Source organism: Hyposmocoma kahamanoa, unplaced genomic scaffold (genome assembly GCF_003589595.1).
Source record: "Hyposmocoma kahamanoa isolate Upper Pololo Valley unplaced genomic scaffold, ASM358959v1 80, whole genome shotgun sequence".
Taxonomy (NCBI): domain Eukaryota; kingdom Metazoa; phylum Arthropoda; class Insecta; order Lepidoptera; family Cosmopterigidae; genus Hyposmocoma; species Hyposmocoma kahamanoa.
This window is the reverse complement of record NW_020654051.1, coordinates 5,934,442-5,951,328: the sequence shown is the minus strand read 5'-3', so window position 1 is coordinate 5,951,328 and position 16,887 is coordinate 5,934,442. Positions and strand designations below refer to the sequence as shown.

The window sequence follows — 16,887 nt, the reverse complement described above, 5'->3', positions numbered from 1 at the left end:
TCTTTAGCTCTGAACTTCAGCGACTTTAGACTTAGGGTCGTATTCTAGAACTCTACTCAATGCTCAAGTCAGGATTGCAATGGAAACACAAGCACTGGAAATACGACCCTAATGGCAGGGACTTGAGTATGATTTCGAGTGCTTTAAACCATACTCAAATCCTGACTTGAGCATTGAGTCGAGTTCTAGAATACGACCCTTAGACTCGCGCAAAACCTCGAATATCGTAGAAAAAAATATATATATAATAACGCGCACACACTCATAGCCCAGCACTAGGGAAACCCTGTGTCGCGGGTGCCATGGACACACACATAGACAACGACAAATTACACCCAAACTCACGAGAGCAATAAAGTAGACCGTACAAATATTTCTCCCGGTCCCGGAATCGAACCCAGGACCTCTGCGTGGTAGTCCGTTAACCGTTCGGCCACGGAAGCAGTTGCCTTATTTGCCTCAATTTGCTACTTTAGAGTGCAAAAATGACAGTCACATTGTAATGAATTATCTATGGTGGTGTTTCATATTATCGTTAAGTCTTATGCTATTTAATTTGGAAAAAGTTTAAATTTAAATTTTTATTGAATTGATATTCAATTATTTCTGTGAAATTACTCCACTAGTTTGTTATAATTATTAATACAAAGATAGACCGAAGGAATTTTTTCTGAGTGTTCGACTCAGAAAAAATTCCTTCGGTCGATCGGATTCGAACCGACGTCTTCTAGCATACCGTGCTAGACGCTATACCAACTAAGCCACGGAACGAACCAGCGGACCTCACGAATTTTTCTATGTGCTTGTTGTCGTGTCTTTGTATTTGGATTTTCAACAACTGTTCAACCGTAGCGCCATCTATGAGAAATCTATGAAATTTAAATTTTCTGTTTATCATAATATTTTTTTGTTACAAGAAACGAAAGTAAACCGTATGCCGCTTCAATATGATCGCTTCTTTTTTGGAGAACTAAGTAAGCATCTCGAGATCGTAGTCGTTCAGCTATTAACCGCTAGATGGCAGCATATTGATTGAAATTTAAATTATTAATATATAAAATCAAAACTAATTCACTTGCAATAATAGGTGTTGGACTTTCAACGATGTACCAACGGAGTAAAGTTTACATTATATTAACAGTCCAGAATTTGTTATTTCTTTTAAACGACCAGTCATTATCAAAATTTCATTGTGTTTAAATCATAAATGTTTGAGTTTTGGCGATAGCGGTTCTGACAGTAATCGAGGCATAAGACTTCATTATTTTTTCTTCCGTGGAAGTAAGTCGGCAATGCCAGGCGCCTACCGCATACATCAAAAGTGTACAATTATTTCAAAATAGGAATGTGTCGGGATATAACATTTACGTCGGAAATGGTTCACTCTTCGAAGACGTGTAAAAACTCCGACCCAAATGAACCACCATGGTCGACTCCGTCCTAAATTCCTCTTAAAGGAGATCCGTGCACGGCAGTGAGATGTATCTGTAAGATTACGGTATCTTGATTGGTGTTTTACCTTCCTCGCAGGCCGGATGAGCGATCACTGCGAAGCCGTCCGCGTGATGTCCACCCGTTGTTTCGCGTCGCTTATCCAACTGATGCCCCTCGATGGCGCTATTCCCGAGCCAGCCGGTCTCTCAGCAGAGATGAGAGCACGAAGAGCTAAGGACAAACATTTCCTCGAGCAGCTTTTCAACCCAAAATCGATTAAGGATTATAAGATTCCTGTGCCTGTCTCTGCTGAGCTTCGAAGTTATCAACAGGTAAGTAGTTACCTATTATGATGGCGTGATACTGTTATCAAGCCATCCATAGTAGTTTGGGTGATAACTGTTCATCACTAAAACTACGTACACAATGTATAGTCTGTGTGCCCTGCAGCAGCGACTGGTTTGGGCTCATTTACTGTTGGGTAATTTTCCTAAAAATTTCAAATAGTGAAAAATTTCCGGGAAAAATTTGTAGAAAAATTGAAAAAATAAAATTCGAAGACTCATTATGTTCTACATTTATAAAGAAAGAAAGATAAATGTCTTTTAAAGTTTTATTTAACGTGAATTAGGAAATAAAATTGTCTACCTGAAAGCAAGTTACAGTCAAACAAGATTTAAAATGATTGGACAACAGCGAAAAAAAGAATCGTAGGTAAAAATCTTAATTCAAAAGTTCTGCCGTTTTTCAGTTCAGTATCTTCAACTTTTGACAAGTGTCAACTGTCAAACATGGAAAAATATTTAATTTTCTGTAATATATGAATTTCAGTGTGAAATATTGCGACAAACCTTTATTGTGACAAACCACAGGCGGGCGTGAACTGGCTGCGTTTTCTTAACGAGTACAAGCTCCACGGCGTGCTTTGCGACGATATGGGTCTCGGCAAGACGCTGCAAAGCATCGTCGTGATGGCTGGCTCGCACTGGGAGAGGGCTCAACAACGGTTACCCAATTTACCCTCGCTTGTTGTCTGCCCGCCTACGTTGACTGGTCAGTCTTAGATATCGAGTATATAACCAGAAATAGAGAGGAAATGTCATTTAATTTGTTTGAAAACTATTCTGCCGTATCATTACTGTGCCAACTGCGCTCCGATTGGCTAGCCCGAGTTCGAAACAATTGACGGGTGTCGTCAACTGTTTCACTTCAAATCGACCACTTAACTTGAGCTTTGCTATAATGGACGAAAATTGCTTAATTACATATTTAATATTTAATTACCGATGAAATGTGATTCCGTTAGTTTTGTAATTAGATATTTTGCTGTTTTTTCCACACCACCGAATAGAACAGCACGGCATTGTTAGAGATATTATCTTTATTACAATAAATTCAGAATATTTTTTGGATTATACTGAGACGTACATACAGGTCAGTAGTTGGCCTGTCTATATTTCTTTACAAACGGGAGTTGATATTTATAAGAGCTGTATCGCTAAGGTGTTACCAGGAATATAAGGCCCTTACTTCATATCTATTTCTGGTTACATACTCAATGGTCTTAGATTAAAACTGCCTTATATCAATACCCTCACTAATAAAGTGAACAAATTAAAAAAGAAACTTTTGCCACAAAAAAAAAACTAAAACGTACGAAATAAAACTTATAAGTGTTTGGCCATATATTCCGTACGTTATTTTTTTTTGTATGGTAATTTGTAAATGTTCGAAACATTGCTCTTTAGTTTACGTAAGAGCATTTGCGCACTACATCCGATTCGTATCAGGGGGTCTACTCTCGATCTCCGTCCGACATCCGTCCGAAACAATTGCTGCCAAATAAGCAATACTAGACCAAATGAAAAGACGCGTGATGCGAATGAAGCTTCATACTGGATACTTGTCTTTTAATTTTGTCGAATATTACTTATTTGACAGTAATTGTTTCGGACGGATGTCGAACGGAGATTGAGAGTAGCCCCCTCGGAACGAATACGAATCGGATGCATGTTATATCTAATAATTGGCCACAAAGAGTGTTGCAAAGACCTAGAAAATAATAATGAATACGTTGATAGAATTTTTTTTTCTTTTTTCATTTATAAATTTTATGTCCATTGCAGGTCACTGGGTGTTCGAAGTGAATAAATTCATTCCCACAAAACTGTTAAAACCGCTTCAATACGTCGGCCCACCTGTGGAACGCGACCGATTACGTCTGCAAGTGAAATACCACAACCTGATCGTCGCGTCATACGATATCGTGAGGAAGGACATTGACTTCTTCAGCCGTATCAAATGGAACTACTGCGTGTTGGATGAAGGACATGTCATTAAGAACGGGAAGACAAAAGCTTTTAAAGCTATCAAGCAGTTAGTCGCCAATCATAGATTGATATTGTCCGGAACGCCAATACAGGTGAGTAAAATATTCGAAAATTTTGGATAAATCTTTTTTTTATAATATCAAGTGACGGCACGAGGAAGTCGTGAGTCTGGCGATACGCCTGTTCATAACAGTTGCAGTACCACTCAGTGCTTCAAATCGCAAAGATCTTAGGGGCACTGCCGCTGCGCCTGTCACCCTGAGACATAAGTTGACAAGTCCCATGTGTCTGTAATTTCACCAGCACCCTTAGCCTTCAAAACCGGAACTCTGTAATAGTCACATTACTTCTTGGCGGCAGAAATAGGTTAGGAGCAGTAGAGCTCGTCATGAAATATTTTGTCCAGGGAAATACTGCCAGCTTACCTATTTCTGCCGCCAAGATAATGTGACCATTACTGTGTTCTGGTTTGGAAGGGTAAGGGTGCTGGTGAAATTACAGGCACATGGGACTTGTCAATTTCCGTCTCAGGGTGACTGGTGCAGTGGCAGTGCTCTGAGTGGCACTGCAACTGTTATGGACAGGCGTGTAGCTTACCATCAGGCGCTCGACTCGTTCGTCCCGTCACTTGATATTATTTTAAAAAAAGGCGGCAGTACTTCCCTGGATGAACTCTTTCACAAGGAGCTCTATTGCTAACAAGATGGCCATCGTGCAATTGCGGTATGTCTAGGTCGCTGGTTCGAGTCCAACCGTTTCTTTGTATTTGTTCGATCTGTGCATCAAAATATAAACGATTGTGTCAGAACAACGTACTGGAGCTGTGGTCGCTGTTCGACTTCCTAATGCCGGGCCTGCTGGGCACGGAGCGGCAGTTTACGGCGCGCTACTCGCGGCCCATCCTCGCGGCGCGCGACGCCAAGGCCACGCCGCACCAGCTGCAGGCCGGCGCACTGGCCTGCGAGGCCCTGCACAGACAGGTACGGGCCAACATTCACTTATATCAATACGTAAAGCCAAAGTCAAATAATTTAATAAATTATTTATGCTGGGTGTAAGCTGCATAAAATAGGATTTTCGGCTCTAGTGCATAAAATAAAAAAAAACAACACATTAAATATGTCTAATTGTTGCAATTTTACATTCAATTTTAATTAAATAATCGTATTATGTAATGTTGCTGTTTAATTTCCTCGTAATCGAAATGACAAGCAGAGTGTATATAACTCGTTCATAAAACCCATTGTAGCCTCGACTTTCTCGCCTGCGGCTCGGGTGAATATACTCGTCTCGGGTAAAATGACGCGTTTTATGCGCTTGTTGTACAATCTACTATTATTTCATAGGTAAGTAAATTACACTTCAAATCGTCATACTGATTAAACTCTACTGCTCATTCGTAAGGCAGATTCCCCTGAGAAGAATGAGTAAGATACTCTAGGAGTTGCTCTTTGTAAATATACATTTGAATACATTTGTCATTACAATATTTAATTTAAACGTCTTAGATCGAGAATACCTGAACGAGCTAAACGGGTCAAGTACGCAGAAGTTGTATAATAACCTTTAGTATAAAGTTTTTGTTTCACAATAGTTTAAATTGTAAATGGCAAATTTTTAATATCAATCGGAATCGCATTATAGAAGCGTATACATTTCCCCTTAAATGAATTTGAGACTTTATGAAGACGACTGTCAAGGACAGCTAGTATAATTTTATTCCTTATATTAACGTTATGTCTGTCAGTACTTAAAAAAAAACATTTTCATAAATGTATTGTGACGTTAGTGTAAGAATGATCTCTTTAAACTTATCTATATACTACTTATAGTTTGGAACCTCAATAGTGAAGTGAGGTAATTGGAAAATAAAACGAACTCGCAATGAGACATCCGCGGATAATATTTATTTGGGTAAATATTTTGCGAACATCTACCCACAAACCAGAAAAGTGTTACAAACGACCTAACGTTTTATGCCCGTATAAACTTCTTTTATTGGATAATGAATTCTACAGTGTCGATGAGTTCTTTTGAAACAATTGTAATTTTGTTCTACATGCTTCGTTGTATTTCGACAGGCAGTAGTTATACTACTTTATTTTATATTCATTATTGTTGTTTGCGTTAGTGACTATCATATTATCTGTTGACATTGTATTTTGAACTGTAATATTGTGATATTGATAATATGAAATAAATGATTGTATTCTAAACATCATGACGTATATTACTGGTAATACGTACGTAATTTTTTCAAATCTATTTGAAGTTTCTCAAAAAATGCTTTTTAAATTACGTCACTATTATTAGGGATTTTACGATTTTGACGAATTTGAGGTTTTCTTGTGGCTCTACTGAGTCTCGACTTATTGAAGGTAAAGTTCACTCTGTAAAGCTTGTGTATGGTATCAACCAGAACGGCATACACATTCTGTTTCAATAGGATAATAAAATGAAATATATCAAAAAATTGTGCATCTAGAGTGAAATCCATGTCTTTTAAGTCTGCCAATCCAAAAATGTATCTATTTCGTATTGTCCTTATTACGAATTTTCCGTTATTGTATTATTTTAACAGGTCCTACCGTTTCTCCTGCGCCGAGTGAAGGAAGACGTCCTCAAAGAACTACCGCCGAAAATAACTCAAGACTACTACTGCGACCTTAGCCCTCTTCAACGGCGTCTATACGAGCACTTTTCGCGCGAGCATATGCCTCATGACATCAACACGTCCAGTCATACGCACGTCTTCCAGGTTATAATGTTATTTGGTATTTTTGCACATGCGTAATTTCATAGCAAAGTATAAGGTGTAAGGGTGTGTGAATCAAACACGAGAACTGAGTAAAGACTGGTCTGTACTTCCTAACCTCTGAACTATAGTCTATTTCAAGAATTGAGAGTAAACGTAAACAAACCAGTTGGGTTAAAATTCTGAAGAAACCACTCACTATATGGAATAAGTAACACTTTTATGTGTATTTTGTAGGTTTCCACTAGATATCTCACCACTTTTTCCAACAATATTCGTTTGTTCTGCATTATAAAATCATAATTGAAAAATCTTCGCCGAAAACTGAGATTGATTTGACAATCCATAGTCTAGAATGTCTATGGTTGCATAGGGATGTACGGAAAAAAGTTCAATTGAGTGAATCATAGTTTGAGTAAGTGATTGCCTCAAGAGTCACCAGAAACTTACGTCTTGAAGTCATTTGACCAACTCTTATTTCTGTACCGCTTACAAACGATTTAGCGACTTGTTAACTATCAAGTATTTTCATAATTTTCTGTATTTAACTGATAGCTTCTAACTTTTAAACAATAAATGTCAATAATCGTAAATAAAGAAACGTTTTTATATGTATCACCTTCAATCAATTTACAACGGTCAAATGCGCGGAATTCACTTGATGTTAGTCCAACAGATTCAATTGATCGATCTGATTCATTCAATAATTGATTAGTAAATTACTCTACAATTGCCCATCACTAAACCGACTATGGTCGGGTCAATGCACTCAATGTTTACCTTTACTCTCAATTCATTTGAAACAGGGTAAACCTACCATTACATGACATAAAATGATAATATCAAAACCTCTACAGTAGAGTCCTGTATTGGCCTTCAAGTTACAACTAATGCCAACCTGGGGTCCTAAAAAGGCTGCATTGGCAGAATCAAAATATGATTTAATTGACAATTATTTTCAAACAAAATAAAAAACTTAATTCGTCTATTTGACAGTATTCTATGGCTCTCTTAGACGATGGAAAAAAATAAAGGAAGGCTGTTCCCATAGAACACTGTCAAATAGATGAATAGCGTTTTTTGTTTCGTTTGAAAATTCATAATATGAAATGTCAATTAGATTTTTTTAGGCCTTCTTAGGCCCTCTGAAGTTTTATTGTTACCTAAAAATGTCAACTAAAAAATTTAACCGAGCCGATTACTGAGGTAGCTGCGCAATGTGGGAGGAGTGACGGTTTATGTAACAGTTATGTCGCGCTGCACACAGGATAATTTCGTCGGTGTTTTGTAGAAAGGGCGACAGCGCCATTTCGAGAATTTTTTTTTTCGAAAAATGGCGCTTTCGCCTCTTAACAATGGAAAGTCTTTAATAATGAAAACCGTTGCAGGCGCTCCACTACCTGCAGAACGTGTGCAATCATCCCAAGCTGGTGCTGACCCATGACCACCCCGAAGCCGCCAAGGTGCACCAACTTCTCGTTGCGCAGAACTCCAATCTCGACGACATCGAGCATTCGGCTAAACTGCCCGCTTTGAAGTTAGTATTTTTGTGTAATATAAAATCTATATTTACGTGCAGGTCTATAAATAAAATCGGAAAAAAAAAGAGTTCCAGAATTGTTGAATTACTAGATTTTTATTAATACAAATTCATCTACCAAAATATATCCGTTCTATCGGATGAGGAATCCACCGCAACCCTTGCCCCCTGGACCTTCTTTCTCATAGTGCCTACAGTTCAAACCGTTGAGCTTCCATGGTCGTCGTACACCATAATTATTATATGTTTTGAAATCGCATAATTTCTTATTGTGTCGTGCTTCTTTATTTTAGGACTATATTACTTTGAGTACTATATATATAAAATCAATTTTGCCACCTTGATTGCATTATCCAATCGCATATTAAATTAGAAAACCGGCTCCACACGTCTCTATGGCCGATCTTTGTGTGGAATTATCTCAGCAAGTGTATAAAACTGTGTTTTTTTTTACTAAATATCGTCATCGTTGCGTCCCAATGGAAACGGCAGCGCACACGACGTTGTACTTGCAACCATCCTGTCGTACTTTGTTTTTATTTGTTGTAAATTCGAAATTGTGAATTCCAGACAACTCCTCTTAGACTGCGGCATAGGCACGACAAACGAAAACGCCGAAGCGGAAGTGATAGTGTCTCAACACCGCGCATTGGTCTTCTGCCAGCTTAAGAAAATGCTTGACATCGTCGAGAAAGACTTGCTGAAGAAACATTTACCCTGCGTTACTTATTTGCGCCTCGACGGAAGTGTGCCGCCACATCAGAGGCATGAAATCGTGACACGATTCAATACAGATGTTTCCATTGATCTGTTATTATTGACTACTCAGGTAAGTTTCACTTATACAACACTATGGTGGTTTAAAATTATATTTTAGTACATATTTTATAAGCGTTAGTTAGTGTAAAATTCTCCTCAATCAATACGCAACGGTTGAACACTTTTTAATGCTTCAAATGTTGAAACATTAGTGGTTAGTGAACTAAACAATACTATATTTACAAAAGTAGCAGTAGAGCTCCTTGTGAAAGATTCCGTCCAGGCAAGTACTGCCACTTTACCTATTTCTTCCGCCAAACAGTAATGTGAGCATTCAAAGTTCCCTAAATCATACTCAAGCGAAACTACTGTTACTATTTGCCGCGAAACGTTGAGTGACACGTCATCATATTTAAAAAACCATTTGTCAGATCACGATCCGGCAGACTGTTTCGTAGAAAGATACGTTGCAACGTGCAGAAGCAGTATCGAATGTTGCCGAACTGTGACAAGGAATCTGGAAACTGTAGAACACACATCGAGTATATAACCAGAAACAGAGACGAAATGTCATTTACTTTGTTTGAAAACTATTCTGCCAAATGATCACGGTGACAACTACGGAGACGTACACACAGGTCAGTTGTTGGCGCTGTACTATTTCAGCTTTCTAATTTGTGACTTCAGCGCAAACGAGAGTTGATATTTAAATTCATATCAGTACCATTTGACTGATGAGTTGCCAGGGATGGATGACCCTTATTTCATCTCTATTTCTGGTTATATACTCGATGAGAACATAACAATTTACGACAATTGCACGAGGTTATTTTTAAAGTGCAAAACTTCCACAGTAGCCATGCAAGTTTTGTTGACAGTGGAAAGCAGTTCGAGCACTTGGTGTTAATGTTATTAAAATTTCTATGTGTTGAGAAATGTAAGATTTTGAAACAATTTGCCACATTCATATGTACCATTGCGGGACACTTAACTCCGACTATATGAATGTGGAACCTAACGAACAATGCACAAGTTCCATACAGTCCTGGATCAGCTAAATAGAAGTTGACGACCATCAATCGCATATACAGGTTTCATTTGTATTTCCATATGGTTTCTAAATTACACTGGATTTATATTTTTTTTAACTAGGTAAAGTTGATTTAAGCAACATTCTCGTTTTGAGGTTATGTTAATAGTGAACATTAATGTTACTTTGTAGTATAGACTTAAATATTATTCGCTTATTATTATTATTGAACGCGTATATTAATTAGCATTTACATTTTTGACATTTTATTTTAAGCTTCGTTTATATTTGACGTAATTTCTCTATCGTTGAGACCAGTGTAAACGAGGCTTAAAATAAAATGTCAAAATGTAAATCACGCTACACTTACCATTTATAAACAAATATTTACAGTGCCTAAAAAAAACTTTTTTCTCCGTTTCAGAGTTTTATGAATGAAACTAATATTGTATTGTAACGTATTTTGAGATGGGTACACATTTTCAACCGGTCGCGAATACAAACTTTGCGAGGTTAAAATGGGCATTGTTCTTTAGCTAAGAGGCATTGAAAACTATTATCACTCAAAAAAGTGATATCTTGGAATTGGCTTCTGTTTAGAAAAACTTTTTAAAGAAGCAATACTTGGATATAATTTTAAATAGTCATGTAGTAGCAGCTAGAAGGCAAAATCCACCAAAAATGTCTGAATTATGAATGATACGACGTTCTAATGATACTAATTTATTAATACTTAATATTATTATTTTTATGTCTCTTCTTTATATTTTTATTTTTTTGTTTTTATTTTTTAATTTAATTATTTTTTATTTTTAATAGGTATAGTTCGAAATGCAGTGTATGTATGGACTTACAAAAATTGACAATTCAAATGAACCTGTGCCCAGCAGTTGGACGAATAATGGGCTATTGATTGCATGAGCATGACCGATATTCAGTTTAAAGTCGATAGATTTTTATCGACTGCAATCATTAGCTGCTTGCAAGCGGGCAAACTTTTGGCGCCACGAACTGTCATTTTACTTCATCTTAAAAAAAGACAGGCTATACTTGGTTCTTTTCACAAAAACTATGAATACGATTTTTTAAAATAATATTTTTCAAGGGTAATTGATGTATGGGAGGCTCGAGAGTTGTGCCAGGATAAAGTGGCGTTCCGTGGTCTCTACCTAGCCCTCATGTGGGACTAGAGCATTACCTTATATATGTTTGTATTCTTTCAAGTTTGTTTCAAAGTGGGTTACATTTTGTATTACCTTATTTTAACTTTTGGGGACAGCCTTTATAAGAAATAATGAACGGACCTAACTAGTGTAAATGCTGTTGTCTACTATACTCTGGTATTCCGCCAAGACGTCACAGATCATCTCAAACAATGTAATGGCTTTATCAATATGGTTAGTCTTCACTTTCGAAATGTTACTTATGTTAATAATTTTTGTTTAGGTTGGCGGTCTCGGTCTGAATTTAACAGGCGCGGATACGGTCATCTTCGTGGAGCACGACTGGAATCCGATGAAGGATCTGCAGGCGATGGATCGCGCACACCGCATTGGACAGAAGAAGGTCGTCAACGTCTACCGCCTTGTCACCAGGGACACGCTGGAGGAGAAGATAATGGGGTGAGCATACTTTACAATTTGAAAGGCAGAATTGTCGTGTCAAACCAAAACACTGTATGTTTGTATGTCTGCAAAGTCAATTATAATGGCTACATAGAATTCTTTTAGTATTTAATGTATGTACACAGTGTGGTTAAATGTATGTTTTGTGTTCATTGACTTATCAACAAATGGACGTCCGGTCTAATACAAAAACCACGAAAAAAATGTTCGAAGTTAACCTATACAAACGTAGTGACATGTAACGAAATATAAAAACCTAAAAATTTAATTTAAATTGTAACATCATTGCAGTACTGCCTAATTTTGCTTGCAACAATTTAAGGCCCCGAAAACACCATACTCAGCTTCTACTGGAAACTTAACAAAATGCACTTTATTTAGCTTCGACTGAAAATTACTTGAACACAAGAGTAATGCAGTAGCCTTTATCCTAAATATTAATTAATTTTTATATATATTATTATGTCAAATTTTGAACAAATTCACTTAAAGGAATAATAAAGAGTTGAGCAGATACATACATACCAATATTACTACATATGTGAAAATAAGCGTGTACTATAAGAAATGTACCGATATTCCAACTAAACGTAAACTCAAATATCCGTAATTCCGAAAATTGATTTATAATAAAACCATTACGCTTTCGATTAATTTTGATGCTTTTCACTAAGGCAAAATTAGCTTTTGTTTTGTAATTTTTCTAAAAAAATACATTTGATATTATGAAAATTCGAGCTAACGTTATTTCGGGCAAATGTAGTTTTTGACTTCTGATAGGTAATCCCAAGGCGTAAAAGGAGTACAACAAAATTTTGTTAGTTATTGATAACGTTTAATAAAAAAATCATTTTAAAAATAAGATTAAAATCAAAGCGACTCTATAGTTTCTTTGTTCTAAATTGAGTGGTTCGAACAATTGAAAATGACCAAGAAGTTTATATAAGCTTCTTGAAATTGACGTAATGGGTCTCTTTCCATCTTTTGCGTATGCAATGTGTTGCAAAAGGACAGTTAGCTATTTGATTATTTTATGTGCTTTTGTAATTATTTGTATTATACTCACGATTCATTTATATATAAATTTCATTAAATACTATAAAACTGTACAAAATAACACTTTTAAATGAGAACTATGATAACACAATATATTTGTTTAGTGACAATATGATACAGAATCTGTTCTTACACTTTACTGCAGTAATTTTTACAAGTGATTATTATATAGTACTGCATGATTGACAACCGCGTTGTCAGTCGAACAAACGAAGACTGTTGACTCTGTATGCGATTTTAACGCCCTATACGTGCGGACACTTTTTAGCGCGAACCCGACGTCCATTTATTGGTAGGTCAATGTTTGTGTTGTTAAAAATTTATGTTGTTGAAAAATTACAAAAACAAAAAATCCTTTTTGCAACATTTTTTCAAAATGCTGTTTTTGGTATTTTGACACGGTAGAGGTGGAGTGCCAACTTTATATTTGCATCTACGAGTATAATACAAATTTGTTTGAAAATTAAGTTTAGGACAGCAAAGAAGACCAATAATAAACTACAATACAAAAATTATTATTGTATGTACATCGAAATCTATTTCTGTCAGACAACCTTTGGATACTAAATTTGACTAACTTAGCTTTGGATAGTAATTACATAACAGATAGGTAAAAGAGTGCCTTGACTACAAAAGAGAATAGTAGGTGATTCGAGATCGATAAATTGTTCAAAATACCAAGTTATAAGGACCAAAGCGATTTCTGACAAAACATAACTTTAATTTATTACAAATACAATCTAAATGAAAGTTTTTTTAAAAATCCACGTATGTATTCGTGTAACTAGATACAAAAACTCGTTTCTCTGTGTTAGCACACAATATTGTATTTAAAAATAAAATGTGTTGTCCCAACACAGCGTAGTAGAAAAAAAATATGAATCGAGCTATGAAAATATGTTTTTTCCGTCAAAACTGTAAACTATAAGGACGATTTATCGCATTGGTTTAAGAAAAAAGCTTTGGAGGGAGCGCAATGGCGTTCATTGCATCGACAAGGACCTGTTTCAGATTCATGATTTTTTCGGAACAGTTGGACATTTGCTAATATAATATCTATTAGAATTTTGTCTTTCAGTTCGCTCTTTAACTATCGTAAGATTTTCGGAGCATTATTGTGTATGTCATATTCGTATATCTTGAAGCAATAGTTGGTAGTAATCTTCGAATTATACTTCGTTTCAATCCATTTTAAACAAAAAGTAAGTAAAAGTAACTAACAAGTCACTGGCCCGACCATAGACGGTTTAGTGTTGGCCAATTGTAATGCAAACTCAAAATCGATTAATTTAATTGAATGAATCGATTTGTTTAATTGAGTCATACTAGCAGTTTTCCTTACATGAATAGCAAAAATACATAGCCTATAAAAGCATATATTTAAAATTTCCGAAATCTTAATTTTAAATCTTCCTTCAAAACTTTACACTTTGATACTCTTTCGATTGCGATTGAAATTTTCGATTTACCAATCGATTACAAAAAGTTTAATTGAATGAACGGAATGTTTTTCTTCGTACAGCACTATGCTTCTCTATTATTACAAATCCTATGACTATAGAAGTATAGTTAAAAAACCTCACTTTTGATCTACGATTTTTCAAATACGATTTCATGATGTTGTTCAAATTAATATTGTTGAAAAAAGTGATGAGATACCAAGTTGAAAACTACGTGAAATATACGTGAAAGTGTTACTTATTCGATTTATTGATTGTTTGCTTTAAAATTTTAACCAAAAAAGTTTGTTTTCTTTTTGTTGAAAATGGATTGCAACAGACTATAAGAACACCTTAGATCTTTTTGACGATATGAAAAAAAAAATTATCGATGTAAACACAGTTGCGTATTAGCGACACCGTGTATCTCTAGGCTAGGACGCATGACGGGTTAATAAAACTTTATTGGTGTGGGTGATCCTTCACACGTATTGCCGTGTGCGTGGCTACTGGTAGGCGACTCCAATGATGAAAATAAATCGTCTCCAGGTTACTGTTTATGTTGGACATAGTTGATTGAGCTCTTCAAACCGTATTTGAGCCCACACATGGACGACCATATCCACAACAATCGTAGTTAAAAACATTTGAGCCCGTTGACGGGTCTAAGCGTTCATACAAAAATACCAAAGTATTCTTTATTTTTCAGATTACAAAAATTCAAGCTCCTAACAGCGAACACAGTGATAAGTAGCGAGAACGCTGCAATGGAGACGATGGGCACTGAACAGCTCCTAGATCTGTTCCAACTGTCTAGCGGGCAGTCTCAACCGCAGCCGGGACCTTCTACCGGCAAATCGGTACTCGACGCTTTACCCGACCTGTGGGATGACAAGCAATACGAGGAGGAATATGATATGACTAATTTTATAAAAGGATTGAACAAGATGAATCCTTAGAAACACACAACTGTGACATCGGCCTACCAAGGTTACCGGAAATACATACGTACCATCACGCCTGTCTCACTGGAGTAGGTGGAGATCATAAACCTCTCGCTACGCTCCCGTCAAACCTCTTTTACCTCCTCCACTGGCATAAGCTCCCTCACACATACCCTTTTATTCTTGGTACTTTGTGATCTCGCCGTACGTATCTCGATCAGATTGGGAATATTCTGAAAAGGCCAGTTTAAAAATACAGGAAATAAAGCATGATCGGCACAGTAACTGGTATAATACATGAATAGGGAGTGTCCAGTGAATAGTGAATTATAGTAAATAGGCTATTTAACAGTGAGTATGTATTGCACAGGTACAATCATCGTCTTCAGGTGAAATCGCAGACAAACGTAAACGGAAGTAATTTTTTTTATATCCAATTCCAAACGAGTTATAAAACATTTTCTTAGATCGTTGATTTTGGTCTAAATGTTCGCTCTGAATGCAGTGCAAAAAGCAAAACTTATTTTGCTTTGATGTTTATTTAAATCGTACGGTAAATATTATATGTAATTCCTTAATATAAGAAACTAATTATCTTTCGTAGGATCACAGTTTTTGTAATTCTCTAAAAAAATTATTTTGTCAAAATTAGGATACAGTTGGCCCTTTTCTATGAAAATATACGTGCTCCCGACTCGACTCTCGTCATTCGGATCTAGATCGTTATCTACTGAATGTAATTGGCTAATTTACCTAATCAAAGTCCGTTTGTACGTAGTGTGGGACTGTAATCTTAAATATCATTCACTATATACCGGACAGGGCACCCTGTATATTTAGTACTTCTCAATCTAGTAACAGAGAAATTTTGTTAAAAAGCAATTTTCTACCGACAGCTTTACACTGTTGCCTTAGAATTAACCATTGGCAATTATTAGAACAATAACAATTGAATTAAGTATAGTAGGTATTTGGTAAGTAGTGTGCGATATAAGAGGCTTTGGAAGAAAATATGAATAAATTATTTACAAATCTATTTATTCTTCTCCTTCTGTAAAGTAATGCCTGTCATTAAATGACGCATTTTAAAGATTACAAATACACTTATCAAAATTTAATCAATTTGACACTTTGTTATGATATAATTACAAATAGCACCCTTTCTGTAATAAGGCCACATCTGCAAAATTACAGCTTTTCAGGAAAGGTTTATAGAGTCTATGAACGAAATTAATCGATGACTTTTATGCTTTAATAGAAGCGTTATAAAATTTCACATACACAATTTCTTTTCATGTTATACTCCGCCCAACCATTTATTCAACAATTTGACAGCTCGAATTCTAATCAATTAGTGATGTCCTAATGCGTTTCCGATTCGATTTTTTTATAACAATCGATATTTTTTAGTTAACTCGTGAATGTGAGGGGGTTCAAGAAAGAAGATATTGTCTGATTGTGATGTTGCGTTTGACAATTTCTGTACTCAAGAATTAATGTTAATGTTGATTCAATTTAAGTGACAATTCCCGTTCATATGGAGAAGAATCCGACGATTCATTTATAATAAACAATAAACGTTTATTAATCTTCGCTACATAATCTGTTGGCTCGGCAAATATCGGATCTAAAGAGCATGTCGCTTCATTAAAATTAAAAAAATAAAAGTCCAGGAAGTATTTTTTTTTGTCTATGGTTGTATGTCAATAATTACGGAACTTCGGATGCATGCAAATGTCAAACGTTAAAGAAATGGTTGGACGCATGTGACTTACATGTTATACAAGCACTTGTGACGTATGATTACATGTGGCTTTATTATACCAAAAGTATGAAATATCTCCCAAACTACAGTATGTCATTTCTATCATTATAATTATAACTTTTTTATTAAAATAAAAACCGACCTTAACATTTCGTGGAATTCAAGTTTTATTGAAATCGGTTACCGGAAAGTGCGCGAAACCGAAAAATT

General features: G+C 35.9%; 1 protein-coding gene across 1 annotated transcript in view; it reads left to right on the top strand.

Annotated features, from left to right (window-relative positions):
* LOC113233945 (TATA-binding protein-associated factor 172) overlaps positions 1 to 16,887 on the top strand; it is a 73,230-nt gene extending 56,343 nt beyond the window's left edge. Inside the window, exons 23-31 of the mRNA XM_026469181.1 lie at positions 1,531 to 1,766; positions 2,307 to 2,487; positions 3,561 to 3,856; positions 4,571 to 4,744; positions 6,346 to 6,522; positions 7,908 to 8,056; positions 8,630 to 8,888; positions 11,295 to 11,470; positions 14,678 to 16,887. Of these exons, the coding sequence (XP_026324966.1) occupies positions 1,531 to 1,766; positions 2,307 to 2,487; positions 3,561 to 3,856; positions 4,571 to 4,744; positions 6,346 to 6,522; positions 7,908 to 8,056; positions 8,630 to 8,888; positions 11,295 to 11,470; positions 14,678 to 14,927 (1,898 nt within the window). The 3' untranslated portion in view covers positions 14,928 to 16,887. The remainder of the gene's footprint in view (positions 1 to 1,530; positions 1,767 to 2,306; positions 2,488 to 3,560; positions 3,857 to 4,570; positions 4,745 to 6,345; positions 6,523 to 7,907; positions 8,057 to 8,629; positions 8,889 to 11,294; positions 11,471 to 14,677) is intronic.